Here is a 15,635-nt window from a genome sequence, read left to right as displayed (position 1 = left end):
TGCATATCTGGAGATTTCTCCCCCCATCTTTCTTAAAAAGAAACAGGTGTGAAGGGCCTTCTAAGAGTGCACCTCCAAATCAATGTTTAGTGTGTTACTGAGTGTGCTTGATCCTTATAGATAGTTGAGCAGTCTTGCAGTTCATGTTATTAGGGATCCAGTTGTTCATATGAAGGTGCAAAAGGTCTCCTCGTGCCCCGATGGAAGGCCCCTAAAATGTCATACATAAGGCAATACTGGGTAAGTGGCAGAATGGGTGCTGGAGGGAGTCTTTCTGAGTGCAAACTGGGGAGAAAGGTAGAGTGTCTGGGGGTTGGGGTGCAATGCGTGGGAGATAGACACAGAGAGACCACATCACTGGGTTAGTAGGTAATGTGCACAACAGCCACCTCCCTCCCTCATATCTAGTTCCGGACAACATACAGTCTGTCTTCTTTAGCAAGTTGTAAAACTGATTCCAAATTACACTTGAAGGTAGAAGCACTACCTACATGGTTTTAAACTTATTGGGGGTGAGTGGGTTAGTTTTCTACAGATATGCCTCCCTCGATTGCAGCTGCAATCCAATATACAAGGCTGCAACCCTGTATAAACTTACTTTGCAGTAAACCCCTCTGAACTTAGTGGAACTTCCTTTGGAGTAAAGATGCCTAGGATCAGGCTATAAGAGTTGTTTAAAATGTTGGTTGAATAAGATTTTGCAGAGAGTTTATGGGCTGCCTTAGAAAACAGGAGTCCTGGAGCCTATTTAGGCCTAGGGAGAAGTGTAACTATAGTGGTTTCTCATTTTTTATGTGAGATCCAGATGTCTTTCCTCTATGCCTGCTGAAGGGACATGTTACTCTGCCACTGAGAAAAGTAATACCCTTTCCTGCTCAGTTCATCCCACCTTGCAATTTGATGCAGAAGCTGCATTGCATGCAACCACACCACTGAAACATATATTTCTTTAAAAGTGGTAAAATGCCACCAATCCCATTTGTCCTTTGTAGCTTCTCTGTTATTCTCAGTTATTAAGAAGTGGAAACTTAACTTAGTACAGGGTGTGAACTCCAGCACACATCCTTCCTGTTTTCTTTTTAAAGTGTCAGGCAGGAGAGAGGCTGTTCTTCCCATCCCTAAAAACTGGTAAGAAAGCTACCATGACTCTCTCTCCCTATTTAATGGGAACAGAATACTATACTATTGTTGACATTGGACTGGCACTACTGTGAGTTTAGCAGTCAAAGTGTGTTTATTAAAATTTGTCTGGAAAGTGCAGAGACCAACAGAGTAGGAGGCCTGGAGAGAAACTGAACCCCACGTAGAGTGTTTGCTTTCTTTTTTCCTCTGATGCGCTTGCCAAGAATGTTCGCCGCTCCCCTCCTTCCACCCACCTCCATTTTCAAGCTCTGTCTCATCAAGGGAGATTGCTCTTCACCAACATAACGTTTATCATTTCAGAAAGGCATGGATTCCGAGCCTCTTTGTTTTATTGCAGGGGCTGACTGGAATGTTTGCAGCGAGCTGTAGAAGAGAGTCTACTCTACCCACCAAACTCCATACCTAGGTACAGTGGTACCTCTGGTTACAAACTTAATTCGTTCCAGAGGTCCGTTCTTAACCTGAAGCACCACTTTAGCTAATGGGGCCTCCCGCTGCCGCCGCACTGATGGCGCGCAATTTCTGTTCTCATCCTGAGGTAAAGTTCTTAACCTGAGGTACTACTCCGGGTTAGCGGAGTCTGTAACCCAAGGTGTTTGTAACCCAAGGTACCACTGTATCTTGAAATTTCAGGAACTGATCCCTGCAGTTCAATTTTCTGTCACTTTCCCCACCAGGAGAATCTGTGTAGGCCAGCTGTGGAAACACAATAGGGTCACCATTCTGCCTAATTTGTGGGGTTTGTTTGGACAAAGAATTTACAGAAAGTTGTTCTCATAAATCCAACAACTATCGCCTTTCCCAAAGCTCAGTTTCATCATTCTCACTAGAACAGTTCTGAATTGCACAATCTAGGACAAGAATGAGGGAGACATCTACTGGTGACTCCTGTTGCCACAGTCTAGGGATCTTTCCCACATACTCAGTTGGGGTTTTGGGGGGATGGGGTGGGGTGGTAGAATAAATGCATATTCATTTATCATTTGCTGCAAAGTTACACTGCTGTTGTGTGGATACGTTTCCCCCACTGAATTCTGTTATGATTGCTCAGTCCCTTCTATTACTGCAGTTGTGCCACAGACACATGTACTGCAAGCCCAAATGGATCAGCTGAAAATGCTGTGACCCTTTACATAAAAATACAGTGGTACCTCAGGTTAAGTACTTAATTCGTTCCGGAGGTCCGTTCTTAACCTGAAACTGTTCTTAACGTGAAGCACCACTTTAGCTAATGGGGCCTCCTGCTGCCACTGCGCCACCAGAGCACGATTTCTGTTCTCATCCTGAAGCAAAGTTCTTAACCCGAGGTTGGTGGAGTCTGTAACCTGAAGCATATGTAACCTGAAGCGTATGTAACCCAAGGTACCACTGTACTGGATGTTTGAAATGCCCAACTTGCCCACCCCACAACTCATCAGAGACTAAGGACTGTGCATGGAAACTGCCATCATTCTGCCAGGGAATGTTGGTAACAGAGCAGCACACAGACGTTGGTACTCAGGTGGCTGCAGCTGGGACTTAGGGCAAAAGGAAATCAAACAGCTTATTGCTTGCTTCACTTTAGCCTGGGGTCTGAGGTGGCTGGGGGGGACCAGGCTCCTATCCCAATTTTTGTCCAAATGATTTTTCAATCCCGCCCACCGCACAAGGCGGAACAGATAGTATCCGTGCGATGCGGTGATCCTGGAATATAAAAGGACAGGAAGTGACATACGTGGGGGTTGTTGCTGTGCATCTAGCGCCTGAAAGTGCTGACATCCTCACAGCTGCAAGAGGTACCTTTGAAGTCACACTCCAAGCAGTGCCAGTCCATTCCAGTGCCCTGCAAGGAGAGTGATGATTAGGTGTCCTGGACTTTTGCCCAAATCTTCCTGAGAAGAAGGGTAGCTTGTTCAGGGCACCAGGGGGTTGTGATTTCCCCCACAGAACTACAGTTCCCAGAGTAGGTTACCAGGATGCTTTGGGGAAGCTATCTTTCTCTATTGTATAACTTGTGTCGCATTTTACTGGGGTGAGTAGTTGTTTACAGGACTGCTTCATCTTCCAGTTAGGATGGCATATTATAATTTAAACTGACATGCTTTAGGGAGCTGGACAAAAGAAAGAAAGAAATCTACTTTGCAAGACTGAATTAGTTCTGGTAATTGAGGTCAGCTCTTCACAGCATAACTGAGCCAACTGGACAATAATTAGCTGGATTGAATCAGTTGTTCCACTTTGCTAATAATTAGAAGCTGATGCTGAGAAACAGGCAGTGTCTAAAAGCAGGGGTGGGGATCTCAGTGACCTCCAACTCTCATCCACGCCACCCAATATGGTAAATGGTCAGGGGTGATGGGCAACTGGAGTCCAAAATATTTGGAGGGTGCCAGGCTGAGGAAGGTTGAATAAGAGTGTGGCTACTACGTTTAGTTGGTTGGACAGTGTTCTCAAAGCTACAAACATGAGTTTGACCAAACTGCAGGAGGCAGTGGAAGACAGGAGGGCCTGGCGTGCTCTGGTCCATGGGGTCACGAAGAGTCGGACACGACTAAACGACTAAACAACAACAACTACGTTTAGTGTTCAAAAACTCTTGTCTTTCTTTTGGGAACACTCTTTTAAACGATTATGGCAAAGTGGCTCTGAGCATATGCAGAGTGCCTTTCAATTGTGCACGGAACAACCCTTTTGCTTAAAAACTGCAAGAGACTGTGCCTAAATTATTGCTTTGATAGCCCAGATGAAATTGGTGGATTGTAGCGACAGGGAACGCTCTGTATATGTCGAAAGGTACTGTACTGCATTTATTTTGTGTAATTGAAGGCTGAGTCCAGCTGCTGAAAAATTTCCAGGGCAAAGTCTGCCTCAAATTAAGCCTCCAGTGGCAGGAAAGACCATCTCAAAGCTTAGACTCAAGTTGCTACTTCTCCTCCATCCCACCCGCCAGGGCTCTTGTAACATTAGAAAGAGGAAAAGAACAGGTGCCGCTTTCCCTCAACTCCTGTCATTTATCACACTGCAAGAGGAAGCTGTGCCTGTTGAATTCCTGCCTATCATACAGCTTTTAAGGGTAGAACAGAAGTTTCTCGGGGATTAGAAAATATATATAGTTAACCCTAGGTGTGTGAACTGAAGTCAGTCTAATTTTTGTGGCTTCAAATACAGCACAGTACCCATCAGGTCACTCTCCCCATTGATTGCCTGCGTCTTTTATCACTTTTAAAAATGCTGCCTCTTTGAATTGCCCACTTTCGATTGCTCTGCATCATCCAGGCTCCCGTCGAGCAGCTATCGGTGCAGGTGAGAGATCTGAACGGGAAAGTCATTGGCTTGCCTTTGTGAAATTTAAAATTCTAGTAATTTATAGGTTTGCATCGCCCGTCCTGGAGAGGGAAGAGTTAAGCCTCCACGGTCCACAGCTGCACAGCCCGGGCTTTTGCCTCCAGAAGCTGCAGAGCTTAATTGTTTCCTTTCGCCGAAACCCCTTCCGCCCCCTCCTCGGAGCCCAAGCAAGCGGGACAGGCTGCATAATAGAAACCAGACTCCGAAGGAAAGAGGGATTTGTTCCCCCGCCTTGCGCCTCGCCCTCCCGGGTTGCAGGCGTGGGATCGCTGCTGCCCTCTGCCGATCAGCGCCCCCCCCATGGCCCCGACCTCCAAAACAGCGCGCCCGGGAGAGAAAAAGAGCGATTTCCCTCTCGACCCTCTTCCTGGAAAACAGAAATGGGCGGCGCGGAAGCCTCGTACGGCAATATAACTTTACACGTGTACAGTGGTTGCGTCGGAATTCTGAATCCTTCACTTTCGCTCCGGTCTCCATGGGGGTGCAGCATAATAGTCGGATTTGCCCGCTAGATTTACAACAAGGGCATCACGAGAAACGCTTCGAGCAACACCCCCGCCCTACCCCGGGTCTCCCACCCTTTCTTCCTCATCCACCCCGCCTGTCCCCGCCAACTTTCCTTTCCCCTCCCGCAAAAACGCGCCTTTCAATCCCACCCATGAACGTGTATGAAGCTGGCGAGCACCCACGCGCCCCCTCCGTCCTGTATTGGAAGTGACGTCCCCGCTCTCCATCCCCATTGGCCGAAAGTTTGGGAAAGGGGCGGGGTTGGGGAATATTCCGCTTCCCCAGGAGCCGGTAAGTCTCTCTTTTTTTAATGTGCGGTATTTTTTCCTCGCACGTTTCCTGGCGATTAATTCCCATCCCCTCTATTTGCGGGAGCCGTCAGCCTTCACGGTAATGAAACACTCCCACCCAAAATTTCTGGCCGGTTGCTCCAAGCGTCTGCCAGTGAGTTCGGAATTCTCAAGACCTCTTGTCCTGCACTGCATGAAACAATGTGTTGTTTCATAATTCAAGAGGGGAATGGTTTAGCAATCATTTTTAAAAATCTTCTTTAATTTTTTTTTATTTCAAAAACCGCACTTTTAATTCTGGCTTCAGTCACCAGTTACTCCAGCTAACAAGGGTGGGAAAGAATTCTGATGAAACTTGGAAATAACTGTCTGTCTGATTACATAGTTCAGGGCTAGATTACTCATGGTACTTAGATCTTAAGAGTTATACAACACCAATGAGTTTCCATTCCCCAGCCTTTATTCTCTGTCAAAGTTTACATTTGAGCCTTGTTGCTGAAAGCCTGAAATACTTTGCAAAGCCCCCCTGTGCATCTATAAATAAAAATAAGGAAATTGCTGATGCATCACTTTGATCTAATTGGCATCTAAATTAGATTCCTTAAGCTCAGAATTAGAGTGCATAGAAAAAGGCCACCATAGCATCTGTCTGCAGTGATATGGGCGGGGGGGGAGGGAATGTCAATGCTTTGCTTGATTACAACTCATAAAGTTCCACAAGAGACTTGTTTTTGCTGCAGCTCTTCCAGAATTTATTACAGTGGTACCTTGGGTTAAGTACTTAATTCGTTCCGGAGGTCCGTTCTTAACCTGAAACTGTTCTTAACCCGAAGCACCACTTTAGCTAATGGGGCCTCCCACTGCAACCGCACCGCTGGAGCACAATTTCTGTTCTCATCCTGAGCAAAGTTCTTAACCTGAAGCACTATTTCTGGGTTAGTGGAGTCTGTAACCTGAAGCGTATGTAACCCGAGGTACCACTGTACTCTACAAATGTTTCATCGTCATGATCGCCAGGACCAACAGTTCGTAGACTATCTCCCTACTCTTATGCCTGTGAGTGTCTTCATGGGCCACTTCCCATACTGTAGTGGTATTGTCCTGGGAGCTTGTTTTTTTCCTTCCTACTCTCTTCCTCCTGTGATCCAGCTCTGTCACTGGTGGTCAGTGATTGCTAATGACTGGCAGGCTCAAATAATCTCACATGACTTGGTCTTGCTATAGTGAATGAGATTAAGTGCTTGAACAGCCTCCTAAGTACCAAGGAGGGAAAATGCTTTCAAAGAATGGCAGCTAGGGGTGCAATATTAGGATGAAATACATTCTTAACTATCCACGCCTACATACTTATTCTTTCTCAGTCACCTCTACTTACTTTTCCTGTCAGTACTGTACTTTATGCAAACAAGTAGCAAGATGTCCACCTAGCATCTGTAGAAAATGATGTGAATCCCCCCCCTCATGTTTATCTCAGATTGCTGTTTGAAGTGGGTGGGTGGGTTTCAGAACTGTTTGATTATAAGTAGAGTCTGTGGCAACATTATTGACTCTTCCAATGCAACTAACGACTCGAAGCTTCTCTACAAAGTTGACTGTATTTTTAGGCAGAGAGAGCTGATTGCCTCAATAGACACATGCAAGGAAGAGGGGCCAATGGTAGCAGCTCCACAGCCCTTTTTCTTATGCCCTCTGGCTGTGTCCTTCTGCTGGGGGACAGAGTTACCTATTCCAGGCATGTCCAAAGTCTGTTTTGGGGGGCCTAACCCAGCCCCTGTGGCAGTTTATTTCTTGGAGTGAAATCCTAAAAAAAGCTCATCAATTTTGGTCGGCCCTCACGCATGTTCTCTTCAACAAATCTGGCCCTCTTTGAAAAAGTTTGGGCACCCCTGACCTATGCCATGTGGCTTGTTTTGCATTCCCGTAACTATGCTGCTGTCCCCAGGTGTGCTGGAGGAAGCTCTCCTGTTGCTGATACTGAAACAAGACCACCATCGCTCGCTCCATACATTTAAAGCACTCTCATGCCACTTCAAACATTAATGGTTTCCCACAAAAGATCCTGGAAACTGTAACTTGTAAAGGGTGCTGAGAAAGTAATACCTTTCAGGGCTGCTTTAAGGATTTCTGAGGTAATATTTTGTTGAAATGCTCTGAACACTTGAAATGTGCTACATCAGTACAATTATTTGATCCCTGTTTTGCCTTGATGCTTCCCTTTTTCACCATAGGAGATTTAACCTGCAGTCAGAGGGTCCTGTCTATTTGGACACATCCAGCCTCCTCATTGTGAGGGCCGCCTCTGTAGAATGACCCTGCAATGATCCAGAAGAGGAGGAACATGATTCTGCTTGAAGATGGAAACAGAGAGATTAGCCAAACCTGCTAACCAAAGAACTGGCAGTCCAAGGGATAAGGATCCCTTTGCCCACTCTGCCAACACTATCAAAATGTTTGTCAAAGTCACTGGATAAGCAAAGACCAAAGGTCAGTCCCAGCAACATTTCCATTGTAGGGCTCTGACATGTATTTTCTGCTTGGTTTGCTTCTGGAAGAATCTGGAAACAGAGGAGGAAAATTATGAAGACCAACAAGCTCTCCTCTGTTATAGCTTCTTCCTCTTGAGAGATGGGGTAAGAAGAGCAAACTGCTGACTCTGATAACTTCTCTCCCTGCTGCCTCTCTGCTGAGGTTACTTCCCCATTTGCTGGAAGGGACATTATTCTGCCAGAAGCAGGTGGTGCTGAAAAGGAGGTGAAAGCCTAGAGCAATTTCCAAAGGTATCTTAGGAAATCGGCTTCAAAATGGCAGTTATTACAGCATACTTGACACTGTGGGTCTGCTTGCTGGATGTTTTCTCAGTGGCTTGGAGCCGTCGAATGGCTGGTGGAGGCCCTGTAATACTGGATCACCCATTCATCACTGTCTGGAATGCTCCCAGTCAAGAATGTGAAGAGAAATACAGAGTATCCCTTGACTTGGGGATTTTTGATGTGGTTGCCAACCAGAACGAATCATTCACAGGGAGCGACATTACCCTTTTCTACAGCAACAGGTTAGGATATTATCCATACTACACTGAGAACGGCACAGCAGTCAATGGGGGCACCCCCCAAAACGCCAGCCTCAATAGTCATCTTTGGAAGACTGGGCAAGATATTGAAAAAACAATTTCGGAGGCAGGTTTCAAAGGTCTGGCGGTTGTGGACTGGGAGAGCTGGCGTCCCTTGTGGGTTCGCAACTGGGACTCCATGCAGATCTACCAGAATAAATCCATAGAGCTGGTGAAGGAGCAGCACCCCGACTGGCCTGCTGATAAGGTGGCTAGGGAAGCTAAGCGAGAATTCGAGCAAATGAGTCGGGCGTTCATGGAGCTGACTTTGGCGCTTGGCCGAAGCCTGAGGCCGGAGGGTTTCTGGGGCTTCTATGGCTTCCCTGACTGCTATAACAATGAATACAAAAGCACCGATTACACCGGAGAATGTCCAGAGATTGAGAAGCAGAGGAATGATGAATTGCAGTGGCTGTGGAACCAAAGCCGAGCTCTCTATCCCAGCATTTATCTTCCCAAAGAGCTCAGATTCCTCAACAAGACTCTTGAGTTTGTCCGTCATCGAGTCCAAGAGGCATTCAGGATAGTGAACCAGACGGGGAATGGAAGCATCCCAGTCTTGCCTTATGCTTCCATTGAATATCAGTTCACACAGACACAGAGCTTCCTGTCACAGGTAAGCTTTCCCAGATGTCCCAATGCAGAATACGATCAATCTTTGCCAATAAGTACTTAACCTGAAAACACAACATGGAAGTGGGAGATACTTCTCTGTTGGGATGCTTGGAGAATCTTGGCTTCAGTGTGTGCAGTTGCCATTAAGAATCTGCTACAGTGATTTCCCTGGGAATGAGCGGTAGCCATGTCAAATATTTCTAATATTAATATTAATATTCTGATATTTCATTTTGAGAAAAACACCCCAACATTTAGATGTTCATAACATTTCTCCTGGTTAAGCAAAAACTCTGTTGTTGTTCTCCCTTTTGCAACTGTTTCTGGTATATGTCACACTTTTATTTTTGGTCAGAAATATTGTGAAGGCTCTTGTTTTTCAATAAGCCAATGTTGAAAATTCTTGTGTTTTCAAATGTTGTTATGTATTTTAATTTCCCCCCATTTTATAAGTAAATATTATGAAAGAAAAATATCAAACTATTCCTATTTCAGATTTCTTTTAAGAAAATCGGGTTTTTTTAAAAAAACATATAAATGTTGGTGTTGTGTCAGTAATGAAAATGTACTGCAAAACCTCAAACTAGCACAGTCCCTGCCCAGCAGACTTAAGTTTGTCAGTAATGGGCAGGACTAAGGAGAAAATAAGCTTTGATTTGGGGTGTAGGGGGGTGGGGTGAGGATGTTTTGGAAGAAAGGCTGTAGAGGAGTTAGCTAGTGAGAGGCATGGAACAAGTGAATCTAGGGGAGCCCATGAAAGAAAGGGGAGGGAAGCTATTTTAAGAATGAATTTAAAGGAAGAGATGAAACACTGCAATGGTGACACAACAGAGGGGGAGAGCTTCTTCCATATACTTAGTAGGGAGTAGCAGGGAAACGAGCCAGAGCTTCATTTCGGATCAGGCTTTTTCAAGACACCATTGCTCCCCCTCCCACTGCTTCTTCTACCCTTTTCTCACCTTGTGCCCCTTTCATAGGGAAGGTTTGGGGTGGGTGGTGACTGCAAAGCCCAGGCTCCTCTCACACTATCTCCACATAGTGAGCATCTCCTCACAATCAAGCTCTGAAAAACACTTCTGCTCCCCCTCCCCATGCCTGCACAGAACAAAGTCAGTGTGAAAACAGGCCAGTATAAATATCGTATACTAAGAAATATTCACATAATTAAAAACATATGATTCCCTCTTCCTGCTGAGCATACTAAGCATATTGCTGTACAATGCTTCTTGTATTTAAATTTCCTGATCTGTACTTCCAATTTTGTAAACTGCTTTGAGGGTTTTTTTTTAAATAATCAAGAGGTGTTTACATTTATTAAATAAATAATAATAAATAATCATACTCCAAGAGATTAAACCAGTGGCAAATATAGGTTTTTGCTGAATCCTGAACTTTGTTGTTCTGATAAGAGACGAACAAACTTCCCTTCTCAATGAATTTGTGTTCTCGTTGCCTATCCAATTAACTCAATGTGCCAGTGGATGGCTCTGTCATATTGTGAGCCTGGCTGCTGTTAGCAAAGTAATCACCATCTCTAAATCATTTTCTAGTACACTATACTTTACATATCCAAATAATTTTACTACAGGATCTTTAGAGAGAGGGATCGTTTTAGCTGAGGCTTTCTGAATTTGCTGAAATGGAGAGAGGACCAGAGAGTGATGAGCAGCAGGATTTGTAGCAGCAAAGGCAGGATGTGACCAGAGCATGGATGAGAGGAGGAATCAGGTGGTTTCTAAGAACGTTGAAGAGGAAGGAGCATCGACACAGGGCGATGACTTGACTGTGGAGGAATTTGAAGATGACTCAGAAAAGCATTGCATGCCTGGGAGACGGGCCTGTAATAATAATACTGGCATGTCCACGAGGAAGTGTCAGATCAGAAAGATATCTTGAGACAAGTGATCCGAGAGAAACAGATGGATTTGAAGGCCATCCACACAAAGGTCAATTAACAAAGGAGCCACTGAGGAGAAGGAGTTAGATCTCCAAAAGAAGGTTTATTTTTTAAACACTTTGTTAAAGGCAACAGGCTAAATGTTTAATCACTGATCATTTCCTGATTCCTTTCCTAATACATAATCCTAAGTATGGCCAAGATACCCAGAGTGTTGCTGCTTCTGCCCATAACCCATAGTGTCTTAAGGAGGGGTGGGGAACATGTGGCCATCCAGATGTTGCTCAACTATAACTCCCCATCGCCCCTGCCATTGTCATGCTGGCCAGGGCTAATGGGAGCTAGAGTTCTAGAAGTCACTGGTTCATCACCTCTGGTTTTAATGGACCAAGAAGGACCCAATGATGGGCATGCAAATCCAGATGTCAGAGAAGAGACTACTGGTGAACTCACTGTTTTTGCTCTGCTTGTTCTGCAGGAGGATCTGGTCCACACCATTGGTGAGAGTGCTTCTCAAGGTGCTGCCGGGGTCATCTTGTGGGGGAGCACAAATGACAGTAACTCTGAGGTGAGTGATGCAGAGGAGCAGGATTGGGAGTGGAAGCCAGTGTGGTTCAGTGGTTGGAGTGTCGGGAGCCTGACTGTTGAGTCCCAGGTTCAGATCCTCATTCAGCCATGGAAGTTGCTGGGGGGTCTTGGAGCCAGTCACAGTATCTTGGCCCAACTTACCCTGCACGGTTCTTGTGAGGATAAATTGGGGAAGGGTGGAAGAACTTTATGTGTTACCTTGGGCTCCTTGAGGAATAAAAATGAGGCCAAATAAGTGAACCAGTCAGGGGACAGCAGCAGGATCCTGTAGCTATGGAGCAGAGTTTTGTTTTGTTTTCTTACAACCAAGCAGTACATAAATTTCTCTCTGCTTTTGTACATCAACCTGTGAGTTACGGTAGCAGCCTTGTGATTGTGAATAAATCTGTGACTATGAGGTGCTCAGATTTGCAAGTCCCTTAAGAGAGAGGTGAAGCATCCTTATTTTTTGACTTGCTTTTCTCCTCCTTTACCAAATGATGGGAAGTACCAGTTTAGACCGGCGAGTCTATGTTGAAGGGGACAGTCCTGAATGTGCCCTGGAACCTTATTGCCTCTTTGCAAAACTTTTTATATTCACAAATGTATAGGTTAAAGGAGAACCTCTGGGGTAGGATGCCGTTATTAGCTTGGATGGGGTTAGTGGTAGTCCTTTTGCATCATCAAGTCAGCTAGCCAGCCAGGCTTCTTTATTTATATTTATAAAAGTCTGCACTGCCACATCACAAATTATCAGGGTGGTATACAAGGTTAAAAACATAAGACACTGTTAAAAAAATAAAAATACAGATTAAGGTCATGAAGGCGAATGGCTAATTTTGTTAGTTCTGCGATTAGGTGTGTGTTGATGTTGGTCTCGCTTTGTGAGTAACTCATGGGGGACTAAATATGGGGCTTGGAGATCAGGCAGTGGCAGGAGGAATCCTCCCATTCATGCTCTTAAAGGTTTGGTCCTACAACAGCAAGAATGTGTTGAAGGAACTTGGCTGTTGCCCACTTGGAATGGGAAAATGCTAACTTTCTTCCCCTGGACTTGGTTTTGCCCCTTTCAGGAAGCCTGCCTCGATGTGAAGAAGTACGTGGACGCTGTCCTTGGTCCGTACATTGTAAACGTGACCAGCAGCACCAGGCTGTGTAGCCAGATTTTGTGTTCAAAGAACGGCCGCTGTGTGCGGCAGGACGGGCACCTCGATGCTTTTCTGCACCTCACTCCTGCCAGCTTCTCTATTCAGAGGCATTCAGAAGAGCCACGCTTTGTTGTCAGGGGTCAGATGTCAGCGAAGGAGCAAGTCCAGATGGCCAAAGAATTCGCATGCCAATGTTATAGCGGCTGGGAAGGCTCGCGGTGTGAGAAAAAGTCAACTTAAGAGAAAGAGGCACCTTATCTGTTTGCATAGGCACTTACCATATTTTTTGCTCCATAAGATGCACCTGACCATAAGACACACCTAGTTTTTAGAGGAGGAAAACATGAAAAAAAATATTCTGAATCAAATGTTGTACTAAACTATTTAAAGCAGCAAAGCGGGCAGCTCCTGTCTGCTTTGCTGCTTTAAAGCGAGCCTCAGAGGAGGGAAGGAAGGGGAGCCATGGATCCTCTGCTCGCAACTGCAGCGGGATCCCACCACCGTCCGTAGGCATTCACTCCCCTTACTTTTTAGGAGGAAAAAAGTGTGTCTTATGGAGCGAAAAATACAGTAATTGGCAAGGAAAGCTGCAGGAAAGGCACATTGCACCAGCCTGTACTCCTTAGGGATATAAAAATCTCTTCTCTCTCTCTCCCCTCACCACTACACACTTATGAGAGGATCTCCACATTTACCTTCTGGTCAACATGTGCTTATACATACTTTCCCCAGAAGCACATACTTGGCTTTCTCCTGAAATATGCAATCTACTCAGAAGTAGACTGAGAGAGGGAATGCTTTTCAGGCATGGCTGCACTATAGGACACCGCTTGTCCTTATAAAAAACTAACAATGTGCATGCGTATCAATAGACCAGTGTGCATGTGTTTAAATCAAACTGTTAAATGCCTATTAGATACATTGCTGGCCTGCCATTGTAATATTTCACAACACTCTGTCCTATCTCACATATGACTTCTGCTCTCCAAGAGCCCTCCTGGCTGTCTTCAGGAGTAGACTTTGTGTTTCAAGCAGGAGATCTGAAATTATTCTCAGACTTGTTAGTTGTTAGGACTGCGGAGAAAGGCCCTGATTTGCCCCACCATTTCTCTAAGCCAGTTTGTCAAGTATCTCCTGCCAATTCTCTTCAGTTTTAAGGAGGGCACCTAAGACGCCTACCTGAGAGACTACAGCGGCCCCCTTGGTCAGCAGTTGTCAGAAGTCACTCCCTCAAGAAGACAAGGGAGAGAGAACCTTTAAGAAAGCTTAGCTGCCTCTGTGTTCCCTCCCACCATCCGGGATTCAGACTGGACTTTATGCAAAGCTGATCATCTTTGTTGTCTATTCATAAATAAATTAGAATCATATTGTAATGGCTAGGCTAGGATTAGTCTAGTTTTAGAGCCACAGTGTCCTGGTTTATTTTGTATTCTGTTTCGACCTTCTGCCTGCTTTTCCTTTACCTTTCATAAAGATTTAATAAAGTTTCCTAAGCTGACCACTGACGTGTGTGTTATTCCCAGCCTCAGAGTTTTAGAAGCCTCCCCTGTCTTATATTGGCATCCGACTTTCTCAGGAGACCATGAAGGAGTGGAGGTGGAAGGTTATTTTGTCTACCTGGGTTCCACCGTAACCATGTGCCTAGAGATGCTTGGAATTTATGCTACTGAAAGTTTAAGATCAGAGTATAAGAGACCAGCATGCTCTTCTGAGATCTGGGAAGGGCTCAGGGAGTGTGGGCTATCTTTACACTCTGAGTAACTTACAAGGGAACTGTCTGGGACATGCACAGTGCCCTTGGTCTCAGAGTTCTTGGGTTTGAGGAAGTTAGGGGTGGTCTGCCAGGGAAACAATCAAGTTACTTTGAGCTTGGACCAGGATAAGGCAGCTGGAAGCTAGTCCTGATTTCCCTAGCAGTTTGTGAACCAAGGAATGCCAGGTGCAGTGGCTCAGCACCTTTTGAAAAGCAATTGACAGGTAGAGTGACAGCAGGCCCCTCCCTGCGGTGTCCTACTGTGGAAGTGCAAATTCTTCTGAAATTCTTCTGAAATCCTGGAGATCTGAGTAAAAGCATGCCTGTCTACACTACCCCTGGGAACCAATGACAACAGGTCTTTCCATCCTTCTTAAGAACTGAGTCTGGGAAAGGACATATAATAAACTAACCTACCTACTGTCTATCAAATAAAAACATATGCTAATATGAGTACTTCCAGTATGTAGCTGAAAAACAATGCAGTGCTTTAAATGTCTGCTCCCTTGAGTTGAGTGGGGCTTACTACCAGGTGAGTTTGCATAGGATTGAAGCCTGTATCATGAAGGAAAACAGAAATGGTGTACTGCTAACTGATGCTTCAGGTAATGTTCTTCACATCCTGCCAGGGTTTTCTGTAAGAAAAACTAAAAACTAAGTAATAATATTTGTGTTGTACCTAATTTTACTAACGTATGCTTACTAAATCTATTAAGGTAAAGGTAAAGGTACCCCTGCCCGTACGGGCCAGTCTTGACAGACTCTGGGGTTGTGCGCCCATCTCACTTAAGAGGCCAGGGGCCAGCGCTGTCCGGAGACACTTCCGGGTCACGTGGCCAGCGTAACATCGCTGCTCTGGCAAGCCAGAGCCGCACACGGAAACGCCGTTTACCTTCCCGCTGGTAAGCGGTCCCTATTTATCTATTTGCACCCGGAGGTGCTTTCGAACTGCTAGGTTGGCAGGCGCTGGGACCGAGCAGCGGGAGCGCACCCCGCCGCAGGGATTCGAACCGCCGACCTTTCGATCGGCAAGTCCTAGGCACTGAGGCTTTAACCCACAGCGCCACCTGCGTCCCTTTACTAAATCTATTAAGTCTATGCTAAATTGAACAGATGCCTCTTCCAAGCAAAACAAGGGTTTCAAAGGGTGTCTCCAACTGCATAGCGGACAGTCGAATTTCATCTCTTCTGGGGATTGCACTCGCACAAAATGCATTAATCTCCCCTTCACGAAGCACGCGCGTCTTCCGAGTGCACACATGCTTCTAGACGCGCGGTTGAA

The 15,635-nt window shown here is 45.5% G+C and overlaps 1 protein-coding gene across 2 annotated transcripts; it reads left to right on the top strand.

Moving 5' to 3' along the window:
* Positions 1-4,938: 4,938 nt before the first annotated feature.
* On the top strand, positions 4,939-14,098 carry HYAL1 (hyaluronidase 1). Of its 2 annotated transcripts, XR_013835569.1 has the most exons (5): positions 4,939-5,265; positions 7,493-8,989; positions 11,364-11,453; positions 12,526-13,624; positions 13,657-14,098. XR_013835569.1 is itself a non-coding variant. In XM_079964442.1 (4 exons), exons 2-4 carry the CDS (start codon positions 8,066-8,068, stop codon positions 12,838-12,840), a joined length of 1,329 nt encoding a protein of 442 aa, XP_079820568.1. In that variant the 5' UTR covers positions 4,939-5,265; positions 7,493-8,065; the 3' UTR covers positions 12,841-14,098. The 2 variants fall into 2 exon arrangements, 1 of the variants encoding a protein (XP_079820568.1); XM_079964442.1 differs by having other exon boundaries at positions 12,526-14,098.
* Positions 14,099-15,635: the final 1,537 nt, after the last annotated feature.

This window comes from Podarcis cretensis, assembly GCF_951804945.1.
Source record: "Podarcis cretensis genome assembly, chromosome: 2".
NCBI classification, from domain to species: domain Eukaryota; kingdom Metazoa; phylum Chordata; class Lepidosauria; order Squamata; family Lacertidae; genus Podarcis; species Podarcis cretensis.
This window is presented reverse-complemented; position numbering and strand designations above follow the sequence as displayed.